At 37.1% G+C, this 17,724-nt stretch overlaps 1 protein-coding gene across 5 annotated transcripts in view; it reads right to left on the bottom strand.

Annotated features, from left to right (window-relative positions):
* Positions 1 to 490: 490 nt before the first annotated feature.
* Positions 491 to 17,724, bottom strand: part of PCGF5 (polycomb group ring finger 5) — a 118,358-nt gene continuing 101,124 nt past the window's right edge. For 4 of the 5 annotated variants that reach the window (XM_065922899.1, XM_065922900.1, XM_065922901.1 and 1 more), the window contains 2 exons: positions 11,171 to 11,230; positions 491 to 6,163 (listed from right to left, as the gene is read on the bottom strand). In XM_065922899.1, coding sequence (XP_065778971.1) covers positions 6,116 to 6,163; positions 11,171 to 11,230 — 108 coding nt within the window. In that variant the 3' untranslated portion in view covers positions 491 to 6,115. The remainder of the gene's footprint in view (positions 6,164 to 11,170; positions 11,231 to 17,724) is intronic. The other variant, XM_065922902.1, reaches the window with a different exon arrangement.

The raw sequence follows: 17,724 nt of genomic DNA, 5'->3' as shown, positions 1-17,724 counted from the left end.
CTGTAGTCACCCTCTGTTTTTTTCAGTCTTTTAACTTTACTGAGGCTTTCAATGGCTAAGTCAAAGATCTCTTGGTAAATGTCACACTGCACTTGAAAATATGTGGGTTGTTTTCAGATATCTTTTGGTACTGATTTCTAACATAATTCCACAGTGATAAGAGAACAGACTCTGTATGATTTCAATACCTTTAGACCATGAAAGTTTTGCACCTTGTTTTATGTTGCTGGGTATGTTCCAGTGTCTCCTGGTCTGTAGTTTATGGGAACTTGAATAGAATTTGCATACTACTGTTGTGTGAAAATTGTAGTATTATTTGAGGGCCAGTCTGCCATCTCTAAAGTAAACAGTTAATAAATATTTCCTAAAGATTTTTTATCTCAAATATTCAACAAATGTTCATAAAATTTGCTACAATAATACTTAATGGAAACTCTTAAATGAAGGTTATGATCTGCAAATACTGATATGAAGGATGACAGACAACAAATTATGCAATCAAGTTTTTAATAACAAAGATACTATTTTTAACATGGTCAAATATACTTGGCTAAGTCCAGATTTTAAAAAACAAAAGTATCTAGCCCAACAGTACAACCATACAGCTTTGTACAGAACATTCCATAGATCAACAGAAAATACATTTGAGCACAAAAATAAAAAATATTTAAAGAGAATCTCTAAGCAGCATTTTATTTCTGCAAAACAGACATATAGTACTGATTAAATATCTACAAGTGCTTTCCCTTTACAAAAATACATATATTCTTAATAGACTAAGTCATTAACAATGACCTGGTAATGTTTCACTTCAATTTGAATGATTTATAAGCTAAATCTTACAACCACAAAAAGGTTTTTATTTGTATTAAGATGTTACCACTTTTGACAAAAAGAAAGCTTAAAATATTTCATATTTCAAAGGAATATTAGCAACAGAACTGTACAATATAGTCTATGATGGTTTAATTTAACGTGAGGGCTACTCTGTTAAGAACTGGTGCTTGCTGTTGTGCTGCCAGAAGCAGGAAACGCAGCAGAACACTGGTGCTCCCCCCACAAGCTCTTGTCGCCGACCACAGCTTCATAAGGACACTTGGGCCCCATCCCCATCCAAAACAATATAGCAAAAGAAAACCGCCCGCAAACAATGTTAGGCTGATCCCATTCCATTTCTAATGTGCAGAACGCCTGCTATGCTGGACTAATGTGAAGTCCACATACACATAATCTGTTCACTATCTCTGCACTGCCCAGAAATATTTAATCTTCAGTTTGCACTAGATTGGTTTCTTATTCCATGAAGCTCTGAAAAATGGAAGAAAACTGGACCCAGTATTTAATGTTTCACTTGATTCTAAAGACAATTAAAATGCATTTCTGAATAATGTCTCAAGGTCTGAATCCTAGAAAAAGGGGCATAGCAAGTATACAGACACATTTTAAATTCTTTTTGTTTAATTCCATAACTTTCTAAAAAGGAAGTGCTCAAGCATTTTAATTGTATTTGAAAATATAGTCAGGATAGTAAATAAACACACTACTTGTGAAAACTATATTACATTAGGAAGGAAATCACTTTTAAATTATTGGGAAAATGCTACTGCTTTGAGAAAAAACTTATGAAAACCCTGTGATGTAATATTTAAGTATTCTTAATGAACTTTCAATCTGAACTTTTTTCAACAAAATACTACTGAACTAAGTGTATCAAGTAAATCCAGAATTAGTTGGTTATGCTGTGCTTTCAGAGGGTTTGAGTTTTAGCATGTTTTCCAATTTTTATAAACCAGATCTGTCAGACAGGTTATATTCCTTATTGTAGGGACAGGGGTATATCTTAAAATGATAGCATTTCATATTTTTATGTTTCCAACCCATAAAATGAAAGCTATGGCAAACTCTTTTTTGTAATGTAATGCCCACACCAGCATCTACATCTCGCTGGTATAAAGTAAAGCCTGCTGGAAAATCCCTGTGGTCCACCAGAGTATGTAATGAGCACATCCTTCTTTACCCTACCCCAGGAGGTTTACCTAGGGGCCTGTCAGGAAGACTTCATTAGTGTGAGCTTTACTTGAAGTGGCCCACAGCACGGGCTCCCCAAAATATCAGTGTGAGGACAGGGTTTAACCTGATGTACACGCTCTTCATCTGGGGCCCGTCTTGCCGAATTTGGCTGTACGGTTAAATTCTAAAAGCAAAGTAACTGCTGAGAAACAAGACAAAGAGTTACTTAAAAAAAAAAAAAAACAAAAAAAACCCCACAGGCCTTTAGGGAAATTTTTGCTTTTGGATACAGAAAAAGCATTTACTTATGTGAGTCCAAGAGAATGTACTGTTTTTACACAAGTAAGCATGTCAGCACTTCTACCAAAGTCTGTCTTTAATAAAATTTCTCATATTACTAAGAACCCAGGAACTAAATAAGTCTAATTTTAGTCCGTATCACCTCCATGGGATAAAAAGCTTCTCAAATTAGAATTTAAAATATCAATTTCAATTTTCTCTCCAAACTATGTATTTCTCCCATTTTTCATCCAGAGGGAGGCTACTGGTTGTGTTAATCTCTTTTTCACCTTTGAGAATCTCCTAAGATCTGTCAGATGGTGCTGGAAAAACAAGAAACATAGCTGAAAGGAAGTATGTTCTGATTATTGCAAGAAAAACCTGCATTTGATTGATCTTACCATGAAAATTAAGTTTAAAGTCTTTCTTTGGTGATATTTTAGCAACTACTCAAGGTTATTGCCTAATTATATAAAAGTAAATTGCAGTCTAAAAATTTCCAACCTCCAAACAGTTAAAACTGTCTCTCTAACATGGTTATTAACGCTAAAATGTCTTTGGTGATATCTATTTTCTTATGAAAATCTTTCAAAAAGAGATTACTCTAACTTACAAGAGCCTATTTAGATATAAAACCATTGATAAGAGACAGGGACAGAAAACTCAAAACTTATGCAGTAAATCTAAAACAGAAATGCACTTTGCAATGAGGCACTTTCTCTTAAATAGTTCAATAAAGCTAAACAGTTCACAATATTATATAACATACTTTTTTCCCCCTTAAAGAATCATTTTAATTTAGGTTACATATAGTTGAGCAAACTCATTACATTTATAAAATGTAGCATATTAATATGGGACAGACTTTTAATGAATAAAGAAATAATATACTTTTCTAAAAGCATCACCCAAGGTACCTGGACCCCAGACTGAATGACCTAATATCACCTCATCAGTGAACCTTTTTTTTTTTTTTAGAAATACTTAAAAGCATTTTGTTAACCTGGAGAAAGGACCATATTTGGATTTTTCTATTAACTAATGTGATTACTTCAGTTAAACTGATGTCTTATAACTCACAGGCCTTCTTTAGATCTATGGTCCCTTGACCCTTGGACATCTATGGTATCTAAAGCAGAGATAACCAATTACAAAATCTTTTATGGAAGTAAATTCTCTCAGTTTGTTGCTTAGGAAACAGGAGATTAAAGAAAAACTTTGTTTTATTCTCCAATTTTGCAGATTCTGATGATTATTCATATAGGCTATTTGTATAAAGAGTTAATTTTATTAGCACCCCAAGTGTGTAAAACTGACCACCTATCTATTTTTGCCTGTGTGTTTTTTCTATATCTGGTTTCTTACAAATTTCACAATCTGACTCGGGATAATTAGGGATTAGTGTATTACTAGACATGAAAGTAGTCCCATACTTAAAAACCATAGTTGAAAATATGAAGAAGTCTGTGGTTCAAACAGTAACACCACATTATTCAGGACCATCATAAAATGTGTACCTTTCCCCATATAACAGATGCCCTTCTTTATGCAAGGGTTTTCACATGTTTTGGCACATATTCCACCGCATTTCAATAAAAATGTTAATACAGTAACATTAAATAAAGTAATTCTATACAAAACTATTCTCAATTCCATAATTACTTCCTATATATTTCCTTGGAAAATAGAGACATTACATAAGATGAGGCAACAGGCCAAATTTAAAGAGATCACGTATATAAAACTCATTTAAGGCTGTAAGTTTCGGCTGGGGACCCAAAAACATCCAGGTCTCAGTTGTGGATTTTAAAATGCACTCTCAATTCATTTTGAGTTAATTAAAAATCAACTTCCATAAGTAATCACTGACCTAGATGTGACAAATTTATAAGAAATCTGAAAATGCCTTAGAGATGTCAGGGAACTGGATTTCACAGCACAGCAAAATAATTTCTGTAGCTGGAGAGTAAATTCAATTTTTGGTTTAGTGTAATGGTCTGTTCCAACCATTTTTAAAGAATTTTTAAAAATCTGCCTTTTAAATTCTGTTTGTGAGCCCTTCCAAGCACAAACATAATTTAACAAAATTAAATTTTTAAAAATATTGCCATGACCTTTTCCACAAAAGTCAGGCCAAAAACAACAGAAAACTTTAGACTTTTTGACTTGAAACCAAGATATATGGAAAAGATAACGACAACGTTTCAGCCTTTTATATTGTGAAATGCATCAAGATTTAGCTGTATTTTGTGTTTCTTAGAGTCACACTTTTATTTCTAAGAAGCATTTTGAGATTTAGAAGGCATTAGCTTATGATACATTTTACTGGAAAATACAGTATAAAAGCTATGTGTGTAACACACAGATTGTGCTCATATCAGATTTCTAAAACAAATATTTTTCCTAACTTTTAAGATTATTTCCTAAGTTTCAGAGATTAACTTTGTTTCAAAGCAATTAGTCAAACTTAATTTCCAAAAGTTTATGAGAAACAGTGTAGATTGTAAGAGGTTTAAAATGAAGTTCTTCATATAATTTAAGGTAACAAGACTTTCGTTGACTTGCAGACTCATCTCAAAAGGAATGGAAGACTTAACAAAACTGCAAAACCAAGGACAATATCATAGATCTGACCTTAAGAACTTATTTATAAAATAAGAATCCCAGTTACCACTAATTACTACAGGATCTAAAATGAAATATCCTCAAACCATTAATTCTGGTTAGCATATTTATCTATGACACAGTATTTGTTCTATTTTATGCATATGGTTTGGAAATGTGACAGGTTACTAACAGTTTTAATCTACAATTGCTTTGAGACTTTTGAAATCCATAGAATAGCTAATGTTACCTGCTCTAAAAACCCTAGTACTTAAAATCATCATAACTTTCTGCATGCCACACTGACACACACCTAAGGCCAACTGAAAGAAGGAAACAAAGTACTTGTTGGATCAAGAACCACAATATCATGATGCACACAGTAATGCGGGCTACACAATGGGCAATGATGTCTCATGAAGCAGCACCCGCTCATCATAAGGCATTATGAAAGATTAATGGGTTTAGTTAGAAGTGAATGTGATCAGCTGCCAACATTTCAAATGGTTATGAGTCTCACTTCACTCTCCAGGGAGTCATGTACATTTTCTGGAAGGCGAACAGGCCCTCCTTGTGTGACTGGTAGACTACACAGACAGATGACCCCAAATGCCTACAGTTAGAATGTGCTCTCATGTACAGAACAATCGGAATTCTTCCCAAAAGGACTTGCACACTCAAGAGTGAACTATTTTGCACACAAAAAGCTTACCGCAAACAGGACAGTGGCTCAAAGGCCATTTCTCTAAATATATTTCCCATACAAAATAATTTCAAGATATAATAATTATTAGTTCCTTGTACAGTACTCTATTTAAACAAGAATTAATCAAATAGTAAGTATGTGAAAACTGCAACACCACAAAGATTGAGCCATATTACTAGTGTAATCAAACATTAGAACAATCTTGGAACAGGCAAGCAAAATATTCAGAAGGCTAGGTCATGGCCGCACACCTACTGATTTCAACCATGACTTGTATTGTACACTGGGAGACGGCACAGATACCTTATGCAGATGGTTCAGTAGCAGAATGGCACTTGGTTTGCTCTTAATAGAAACAACATAAATGCAACTGACAATTTAGAAACAGACAATGGCCTTATTCGCATGCTGAAACTCTGGCTGTGTCCCTCGAGTCCACACGCCTTTCACTGTGCAATCTGTCGATGAGTAAACACATATTGTAGGATTCACTCAGTGGGATCGAGGCCCCCTGGTCTAACCGAAATCAATTCTTGGTCGATACTGCAATACCATGGGGTATGACTATAAAATAAAAACAGATGATGAGTAAGACTGTGTGGATATAAAAACAAAACAGATTATACATAAAAGACTTTAAAAAATGTGCAGTTATGGTTTACAATAGTTCTTGGGAATAGTGATTATGACAATTAAGACTAATTATCATTATATTTTTAAACTATTATGTTCTAGAGACAGTCAACTTTTCCATAATGTGCAACAAAGGTCAAGTTCGAAAGATTGTGGGTGTCATAGTGGTTGCATATGTGAATAGTGCTACTGTCAGTACCCAGGGCAAGGCAGGGTTTGTGAGGACAGAACGCTCTCGCTGCTGGGGGGCATTCACTCATTCACCTGTGGCACGGTACAAGGCCAGCCCACAGGCCGGGCTCCATCAGAGCTGTTCTCTGTGCGAGTCCACTGAATCACCAATTAACAGACCTTCTGCTAGGACGGTAAAGAATCTGCCAGCAATGCGGGAGATCTGGGAAGATCCCCTGGAGAAGGGAATGGCTACCCGCTCCAGTATTCTTGCCTGGAGAATCCCATGGACAGAGGAGCCTGGTGGGTGATAGTCCATGGGGTTGCAAAGAGTCGGACGTGACTGAGCGACTGACACACACACGTGCTATGAATCTAGGAAACTGGGGCACTGTTTACAAATCACACATTTTAAGTAAGTTTGACACTTTTTTATTTGTAGCATTTAAAATTTAATGGTCCTTTAAAAATGCTGAAAAACCAGTCACTAATTGTTAGAGGAAACATTTAGGTTACCGCCTCCTTTCAACAATTGATCCTACTAAATATTTGGACTTGACTATCATGAAATTGAGTGGTTCAGACTATCCTTCAGCTAGCCCCACAAAGGGAAGGTAACCACATGTAGCCCCGGAGAGGACACAGCTTTCTACAGGAAAAGCCACACCACCACTTTTGCGTCTTTTGCCCTCTGTTTTGCCATATCATGTAGAATTCAAACATCACAGTCAGAAAGGGTCTGAAGAACCAATGGTTTTGCCTATTCTGAAAGTCATGGACTCCCCTTTTTAAAATGAAATTTCCAGGAGATACTTTTATGGAACCAAGAAAGGCTGAGATGGCCACTGGCTTGTTTCCCCCTCGTCTCCTAGTAGGTAAATGCAAAAATCCTGTGAGAAAACTGTTTCCATTCCTATAGATGAAAGGGGTGGACTGAGATTCTATGGTCTAAATCTATTTTGGTTAAATTCTGCTTACTTGTTTTTATTTTACACTTTATTCTGTTCCCTCTGAATCAGAATATCTGTGAGTGGACACCGAAATCTATTTTAGAAAACTCCCTGGATGTTCTGAAGTTCAGCCAGATGTAAAGACTGCTACCTAGAATCTTACTACCCTAACCTGACTTCTTCCCATCCTACCCAACTCATCCCACAGCTTGTCTCTCATTACAATAACCTCTCTAGCTTTGCTTTCCATTCCTGACTCTGTTAAATCTGTACACTTTCTGCAAATAAGTCAGTCACTCATTCAAAAATCATGCGTAGAAGAATTCATCACCAGTTCTACTAAAATGGCGTGGTCTTCACTGGTTGGATTTTTTTCGGTTTTTATTTGTATATAATCAAATATTCCTTATTTATGGTATTTTTGCATGTACTTTTTAAAATGTGTGGGACATCTGCCATGTATTTTTCAGTATTAGTAATCAACTTGGTTTGTCTGGTTTTTTTTTTCCTTTTGCATGTAAACACATTGAGAAAGTTCATCTTTACTCTAAGATTAGTTATTTAGCTATGTTTTCTTCTTGATCTTTGATGATCTCATTTTTAATGTGCACCATTTTAGCCATGAGAAACACATATAATGTGAGGTATGGACTGAATTCCCCGCTACCCCCCCATCACTAATAGTCTCAGAACAGTTAACTGAAAGGAAACTCTACAAGATCACATCCCACCCCAACATCTACACTCCAGGTGTCCTAATTCCCTGGTCAACTGCTGTCTCTGTTCCAGGCCCCCTGGTCACCTTGCAGCCCTCAAACCACCAGACATGACCTTGCTGCCTCTAGATCTCTGTCCATCCTCAGCCTGGAAAGCTCTACCCTAGAGAGACGCACAGCTATTACTCCCACTTCTTTTTGGTCAAAAATCGCCACCTCAAAGTGGTCTTCTCTTAGCTATCTCATCTAAAATATTCTATTTATCTACTTCAATTTTTCTTCTAACACAATAAAATTTATTCATTTGATTTTCATCTGTTACCATCATTAGAATATAGGCTCCATGAGGGAAACAAATTTTTTTCATTTTTACTTCTGTGTTCCCAGGGCCTACAAGATTGCCCAGTGCATAATTAAGTGCTCAGTAAATATTTGTTAATGAAGCTTGGTACCTGCCATTAATTTGAAATACTCTTTATAGATTCATACATACTAGAGTGAGTTCCTGAGCTCTGCTTTTTATCCATGTGCCTGTTTAAGTTAGTACCCAATTTTAATTATTTCAGCTTTAAAAGACATTTTAGTATGTGGCCGTGCATATGCCCTGGGATTACTCACTTAAAAATGTGACTGACCAAAAGTGCCAAATTATATTTCCTGATGAACTTGAGAATGACTGACTTTGTCAAGTTAAACAAGAATCTTGTAAAAAAAATGTGTTTGAAATTATATTAAACTTCATAATCATAGGAAGAACTGACAGCTATAATATTTAAATTTGTTCTGTATGATGTACTGTGATTATATATGAGAATGTCTTTAATCTTAGGGAACATATGGTGAAGTACTTTGTGGTCAACTGTCATGATATGTACAATTTAATTTCAAATGGCTCCATAAAGAAACAAGAGATATATTTATTAAAAGATTAATAAGGAGAGGAAAAGAGGAAGAAAGGGAAAGAGGGGGCAAAAAATGTAGCAAAATGTTAACTGATAAATCTAAAAGTTAAGGATATTTCTTTGTGTTATGTCAACTTCTCTGTCTTGAAAAATTTTCAAAATAAGCTTGTAGGAAAAATGTGAATCTTACCAAGTGCCCTTTTAGTATCTATTGACGTTTATTTTACTTAATATATACAATTGCTCCCCCCAGCTTTAAGCTATTCTTTAATGTCTGATAAAAATACTATTTGGTCTTGGTTTATTCTTCTTCTGGTATATTATTTTAGTACACTTAGTATATTATTTATCATCTTTGTTATGTTCAAAATGAGACTTGATACCTGTGTGTTCTAATTGGAGGTTTTCTATCAGTTTTTGCCTTCATGATTATGTTACATCTGTAAAATGAATTCGGTAAAATTCCATCTTTTTCAATTACTTAAAATTAACAATTTAGGATGGGGATGATCTATTCCCTGAAAATCTGAGAGAATGTGACCAAAGTAGTTTCATATTTAGGCAGCCTTTGAAGAAGTAACTCTTTAATATTGTTCTATGTCTTTCATAACTTAGTGATTTACATTTTCTTTCTTCTTGGGTGAATGTTTGTTCACTAGAATTTTTCCTACAAAACGATTTCACCAAATTTTCACAAAATTAAAAGATTTAATCATATAAAGCTATACATATAATATTTTCTTATAATAAAACAGTGATAAGTTTTTCCTTGAAATTTTCTAGTTGATTTTTGGCTAAAGATGCATCCTATTAATTACAAGTTCAACTTTCTGACTGGACTATACTCCATAATGAAGTGCTGCAGAAAAAAAAGGAAACGTGTGTGGATTTTTGAAACCTTGGTCTTTAGTTTCCTAAAACTTTAGATCAGAGTTTAAGAATACCTTTATTTCTCAGGAAACAAACAGACATCAGTGCTGAGAATAAAAACAAAAAGCCACATTTGTACAAGTTATAACTAAAGGCCAGGAACACCACAATTCATCCCCAAATCAGCTGTGTAGTTAAAATCAGCTACAGTATCTACACACATTTCACCAGTTCAGTTAAATAATTCACTCGCCCCCCACCCTCATTACATAAGGATAAGGATGATTGCTTTTTTTTCTCTAAATGATTTTCTCTTGGCCTTTATAGTCGCTAAATTTGCTTACTCTATTACTAAACACACATACACCCAGGACTTAACCGGTGTGTATTAAGAAACACACATTTTAATGTGTGGGGATTTGCAATATCACATAATTGACAATGAGACTGAAGGAAATTCTAGATAAATTGCTAATTTAACACTTTTGATTTGAAATGGTTCTTTCAATACTTAACATATATTTATTTGTCCTAACCCTAAAATAGAAACATTAGAGGTAAACTTGCTAGTTAAGGTTGTATATAATTACAATTCTCCCTTCTTGGCTCCAAAAAAATAATGATGAAGACTAATTAAAAATCTATATTTTTAATAAATACTATGACTAAAACATGGATTAAGGGTGATCCTATATCATCTCTGTACTCAACAGTAATCTTTACTATATTACACACTTTGTCTCTTCTGTTTTTTCAAATTTTTAAGATGCAGTTTTATTAGATAAACTTTCCTCAGAGGCATGTTCTCAGTGCATTACTAAATCCACTCACTATCATTCTATGCTAAGAAGTAACTCAGTACAGTCCTTAGGGCAGGTCCAGTAAGCAAGCTCACAACTACATTTAGCTATTGCTGTTATTTAGCCTTTCCTAATCTGGCATTTTTTTCTTTCACTTGTGGGGGAATAAACAATGAAAAAAAAAACAAAAAACCACACACATAAGTGTTAAGTACAGAGCAGAGATTCAATATGGAGCAGAGATTTCTTGCAGGCTGAAGCTGGTAGTTATTAAAACTGAAGGATGCATAAATAATGGCTTTAACATTTATAACTTAATTTTTAGTTTGGTAAAATTAGATAATTCAAGAGAACTACAATAAGTGGAAACTTTGGGGACCTAGGTTGAAAAGATGAAGCTCTGTAGCTCAAACAGGTCTGAGTTCCGCCAAGTGACGTGTCCCGGGACCTTGCGTTTGGGGTGGAGCAGGCCCCTTTGCGGCGGGCGGGCGTCATTGGGGTCATATGTACAGTCGTGAGTGCCTCTTACCTGATACAAAGGGCCATCCTGAGGGCAGACGTGCGAAGCTGAGCAGTTCAGACACCGAAACTGCGGAGGAGATGAACTCATCAGATAAGAGGCATCCACAACTGGATACATATTTAAAATATTTTCATGTCAAACATGAGGCAACATGATTAATTTTAAGTAAACACTTTCCAAAATATGGCAGCTGTTTTTGGAAAAAGACTAATAACTTAAGTGACTGGTAAATTTTAACGTGAAATAATTTTAGTCTCTAAATATGAATTTTGTCAACATTCTGCAAATATTTACCAAAATGGTGACCTATCTTATCCATCTCTTCTTCAAATACTAAATTCATGAGAAAACCCTTGCGTTCTCAATCCAGGAGAGGCGCCTTCTCTCTTCCATCTTTTCCTGTGATTAATCTCTCCTAGATCTCTTCTTCAACCACTGTTTGAGAGTCTCAGAGCTCTGCAAGGGGGCAGGGAGCTTGTCTCAGCCTGTAGGGGATCCATTTTCTGCTTAAGATGAGGTCCTTTATGTTCCTCACATTAGACTCTTGGTCTCCGTAACTATTTTAATAGCATTTGACTGTGAGAGCCCTGAATCTGATCTTATTCATATTTGCAATCTTAACAGCTAAGGGGCAGAACTGGCACACAGCAGCCACTCAGAAAAAGGTTCATGAGTGAACCAATGTATGAACATGTTTTTAAACTAGTGAATAGATTCAATTCCAAATCCACTGTCTTTTAACAGTTTGTGTGTGTGTTAGTCGCTCAGTTGCGTCCGACTCTTTGTGACCCCATGGACTGTAGCTCAGCAGGCTCCTCTGTCCATGGGATTTTCCAGGCAAGGATACTGGAGAGTGGGTTGCCATTTCCTTCTCCAGGGGATCTTCCTGACCCAGGGATTGAACCTGGGTCTCCTGCAATGCAGGCAGATGCTTTAACCATCTGAGCAACTAGTCATTTATATTTAAAAAGTCATTGCCAAATCTTGATTTTTCAATATTATGTTGAACACTTATTAGGCATTAATATTTGAACTATAATGGAACTATGAAATATAAAAACATACACTTTAAAATTTTACATATATGAATTCAACATTCCATGACTCTTCAAAATGAAAATATAGATAGCAATATTTCCTCTAGAAGTTAGTCTCTGAATTTCTGGACAGGGTTCATCAACACTGTTAAGAGACACCTACACTGCTCTCCTTGACAACCTTCCTCCCCTACTCTGGCCTATCGGGCTTTGCCTAACTATGCAAACAAGTCCCAGACAGCATTTAACAAGGAAGGAGTTGGGTGGAAAGGGGTAAGATTCACTAAGTGGTATTTTTTTCTTATTAATCTATTTGATATCAGTTAAGCTAGATATTTGTTTTTCCTAAAATTGCTTGGTAATGCAAAGAAAGCACAGCAAGACAAACATGGTGGAATAACTTTAGGTAGGGACTGGCAGGGGTTGCTGGAAGCCATAAAAGCAACCAGGATTATCTGGGAATGGGGGAGTCCTGAGAGTAGGTACTCAACCTACCCAAGGAAAGGGAAGCAGGAAGAACATGAGTTCACGGGAAAAGCTGAGGCTGAAGAGACAGTACGAGTAAGCTCGCAGGCATGAGACCAAGTGTAGGAGTATAGAATTATAATAATAATGAAAGCAAACATATGTAAGTTATTAATAACACAATATTTATTATGTCAGGCACCCTGCTAAGTACCTTATTAAATAATATTTCATTAGTTCTTACTAAAATTTTTTTAAGATCGGTATTATTACTGCAAGTTTAAGGATCAAAAAACCGAGGCAAACTATGCAGCACAATAAAACTGGGAGGAAATAATTGCGACAAACATAACGAAGATGAATATCCAGACACAGAAGGAACTCCCAGAAGTCAGTAAGAAAGACACAAACTTCATAAGGGGAAAAAAAGCGGCAATGGATTTGGAGAGAAACTTCACACAAGAAACACAAAAGTGAAAATATGCAGTGCTGGTGAGGGTGTCAGAAAATGGGCACTCACACATTATTGGTATTATTATAAACTGTGAAAACCTTTTTAGAGGACAATTTATCAGTATCTATCAAAATTTAAAACATGCACATTCTGCTGTAAATCCACACCTGGAATTTAGCCAATGAATATGCTTCCACATGTGCAAAAAGATGTATGTACTGGAAAAGAGCATGTCTGTAATGTTAATTTGAAAAATGTCCACCAAATGAGTACTAATCAAATTATGCTATAGCTGCACAAATAGAATACTAACAATTTGTTACAAAGAATTAGTTTAAAATTTACTGATTCTCCACAAGGCATATCAACACATGAGAAAAATAAGTTGCAAAACAATACATCTGATCCCATTTATGTTTTAAAAAATGTGATGAAAACACTGCATGGACATTTTAAGCAGAATACATGTATTAGTACAGACGTGGAAACCACAGAGTAAACCAATGGTCATACATCATGCCTCCTAAAATCTTATTACTCAAGTGTTAGCTGCTCTCAGTTGTGTCTGACTCTATGCGACCCCATGGACTGTAGCCCACCAGGCTCCTCTGTCCATGGAATTTGCCAGGCAAGAATACTGGAGTGGGTAGCCAGTCCCTTCTTCAGGGGATCTTCCCAACCTAGGGTTCGAACCCAGATCTCCCACATCACAGGTAGATTTTTTACTGTCTGAGCCACCAGGAAGTCTAAAAGATGTGTCAGAAGTGGGACACGCTTCTGAAAGGATAGTCCAAAGATGAGATGTACAGGCATCCCCTGGGAGCTTTTAGAAATGCAGAATTTTTGTCTTCACTCTAGAACTACTGAATCAGAATCTATATTTTACCAAGATCCCCAGGTGTTTTGTGATTTGCATACAAGTTTGAGAAGCAACAGTTTTTAAAAAAGGTCCATTTTCTCCCACTAATAAGCAAAAGAGGAACACTGATCTTGAGGCACAAATATTGTTATGAACTGAAAAATTTCTAGGACTTAGCTAAGTCTGACCAGATAGGCAATTCCTAAAGATAAAAGTCTTTCAAAAACGCAACATGATGAAGACAGGGATCCAGAAAGAGCAGAGAGGACAGTAAACAGGCTGAGCCTGAAGTGGACCAGCCCCAGGATAAAGGTGGGGAGTGGCCCAGATGCTGTGTGGTACAGACAGAGATGTCATGCTCTTGAGGAGTGGAGGCAAATCGACTGCCAGAGATTCTCCCAGGAGTCTAGCAAGAGGACATGAGGAAGATGTGATGTGACTATGGGGTCACCTTGCCAAAGGCCAGGAGGTCAGAGGCGGTGTCCAACGTGAAACGGGAAGAAAACCACAGACTTTGCTCAGACAGGAGGGGAGTGTAGAGCTTTAGAGAGCACCCCACAGCACCAAACTGAACAAGACCGCAAACGCCAGCCCAGCCAGCCTGGAAGTTTAATGCTCTGCCAGTCAATCCCGTTCTCAAGCTCACCTAGATACATGGGGAAGACGAGCCAATACAACTAAGAAAATAATGATAAAGAGCTTTGACCTAACAAATACTGATAGACATCATACAGTAACATAGAAGGCCCAACTAGTTTCCTTATAAGTTAATTGGAACTTTATTTAAATATATCCCAAAGAAAATGGACAGCTGAGGAGTTTTAGGTAGAGATGTCATGTGGTCAGATTTTTATAAAAGCTATAATATGAAATGCTGGTGTAGGATAAGTCCTGCTCAGAAGGACAAAACAATGTCAAGAAACAAAAATGGATATCACATCTGCATGTGTACACATATGTCTAGATACATATGCAAAGACAATGGTGACATCTCGAAACAATGAGGCGCAAATTGTGAATCATTCAATAAATTGTATTTCTGCCAAAAAAATTTCTTAGAATAAATTGAGAGTCTTAGCCTCACTGTAGGTTTGTGTGTAAATGGACAAATCCTGGGTAGATTAAAATGTTTAATAGAAAGAAGTAGAAGAAGCGAAAGGACCATAAATTGGTCATTAGTTTAGAAAATAACACCAATCCCAGCCCAAGACAGAGCCAGTTAGCAATGCCAGAAGGTAGAGTAATGTGAGCTTTTCAGACAATCTGGTGTCTTGCTGGCAGTTAAGGGCAGAGATGGGAAGCGACATGACTGCAATAAACATGCTGGAAGGGGCTTAATCAAGAAAAAATTGTTTTATTGCTAATTTGTACCTTCACCCCAACTGTCAGAATTTATCAATTATAATACCTTGTAATTAACTGGAACATGAGCAAAATTTAAAAATGAACAGAAAACGAATGGGAAACAGAACAAAATGACCTTTAGGCTGTCTCGGCATAACTATTACCTTATAAAAGGCTTTCATTCAGTTTACTCTTCAAACAAACACCGAGTACCTGTACGAGGCACCGGTCTAGGTGCTGGAGACTCAGGGTGAACAAATCATCACCCTGCCCTCAGGCTACAGCTGACGTGGGGACAAACAAGAAACACACTAAGAGGCATGCTGTGGAAAACGGGAGGCAAAGAAGGGATTAAGTGTCAGACTGGGACCGCTGAAAAGGCGGCGCAGAAGCACAGTTCTCTGAGTGAAGGGGACAAGGGAACAAGGGAGGCAGACACATGGGGACCCAAGGGCAAGCCTGGCACACTAGAGGAAACAGAACACCGAGGCCACTGGGGCAGAGGGCAGGAGCAAAGGGCGAGATGAAGACAGGAAAGCCTGGGTGGGCCCGCCCCCGCCCTCTACAGGTCCTGGCAAGGGCTTCAGCTTGTATCTAAATGCCATTAGATGTTACTGGGGAATTTAGAGCACGGAAACATGATCTAATTTGCCACTTGCCAGGTGAAGATGGAGAAGGCGATGGCACCCCACTCCAGTGCTCTTGCCTGGAAAATCCCATGGACGGAGGAGCCTGGTGGGCTGCAGTCCATGGGGTCGCTAAGTGTCGGACACGACTGAACGACTTCACTTTCACTTTTCTCTTTCATGCATTGAGAAGGCAATGGCAACCCACTCCAGTGTTCTTGCCTGGAGAATCCCAGGGACGGGGGAGCCTGGTGGGCTGCTGCTGTCTATGGGGTCGCACAGAGTCGGACATGACTGAAGTGACTTAGTAGGTGAAGATGGAAGGAGGCACAGGTGGTAGCCAGAGGAGGCCTGGAGCCCAGGTAAGAGACTTTTACAGAAATTCTGGAGAAGAGTGATGGTGGCTTGGACCAGAATGAGGACCTGATAAGATGCAACTGGATTTTGATTACTGTATTTTGATGGCAGAGTTCAAAGAATTTGCTAAGGACGGAGAAACTAATCAGGACAGACTTCAGGGATTTTGATCTGAAAAACCAGAAAAATGAAAATCTTGCAGCTGCTGAGACTGTGAAGCTGAGGGAGAAATGGGTTTAGAGGAGAACAAACAAAAAACAGAGTTATCATGTTAAAAAAAAATGAAACGGGCTACTTACTGCTGCGCCAAATGTCAAGGGTGGTTTTTATTTCTATTTGTTGATTTAGTTTTTAACCTGAATAAAAACCTTAAGATGCTAAAACCATTTTTTGGAACAAATTTTTAATAAAATATGCCTTACACAAGCAGGGGGTTTAAACTATTCAGAAATGTGTAATCAGAAGCATACTTGTAGTAAAGACTGAATACACTTTATTAATGACAATTTCTGTGAACCAACTCTTTTGAGCTCTGCCATTAGAATAACTGGCAGCGTGGGTGACCTTTGGGAAGGGACCTCGAGAAGGGCAAGTGAGTGCCAGAAGAGGCCCTGCCATGGATGACTAGTCACATCTCTCTAACCTGAAGGCAAACCTATTTATAACGATGGTTTCAAGCACTAACACATACTGAAGTGTCCCATGATCAAAGAGAGCTAAAATTACACCAATATGGTATTACTATTATGTGTAGTATCACAATATTTAGGCCCCAGGAGGGCTGGTCAAGAGACAATTGACTACCCTTGCAATCTGCACTGGGTCCCTGGAACATTTTGGTTAGAAGGAATTAATGAGGGTGATATATATATATATATACACACAACCATTTTAAAATACATAAAATGTCATAGAAAGGCAAGCATTAATTTACCAAATACAAAGACAATTAGGAAAAAAATAAAAAGGAGCCCTAGAGAGGTTTCATGAGTTCCTCAAGGCACACAACCAGTTGGTGGCAGGACTAGAATATAATTTATTCCTCCTGGTCATGAATACTTAGCCTCACAAGGTAGGCATCATCATCCCAGTGGGATGCAAACTGAAAAAAGTTCTACTTAAGAAGTTACATGTTTCATTTATTATTGTGTCATATCAAGACAGTTCTTCTGGGGAAAAAACAGTTCCATAAATGTTTACAATCAATATAGGTATATTTTTGAACCACTGTAATTGTGTGAGGCTACAGTTCTTAATTTTGTGTTTTTATAATTACTACTGTATTTCTTACTGCTACAAATTAGCCTTGCAATCCCTACCCCTTCAGATTTCCCTAATATCGACTTTACATATAACTCAGGTAAGATACACTGGAACGTTCAAATTAACCCCAATCAAAGATACAGTTCAAAATACCA

The sequence above is a fragment of the Muntiacus reevesi genome, chromosome 2 (genome assembly GCF_963930625.1).
Source record: "Muntiacus reevesi chromosome 2, mMunRee1.1, whole genome shotgun sequence".
Classification (NCBI taxonomy): domain Eukaryota; kingdom Metazoa; phylum Chordata; class Mammalia; order Artiodactyla; family Cervidae; genus Muntiacus; species Muntiacus reevesi.
Note: the sequence above shows the minus strand (reverse complement) of the source record. Positions and strands in the feature narration are given on the sequence as shown.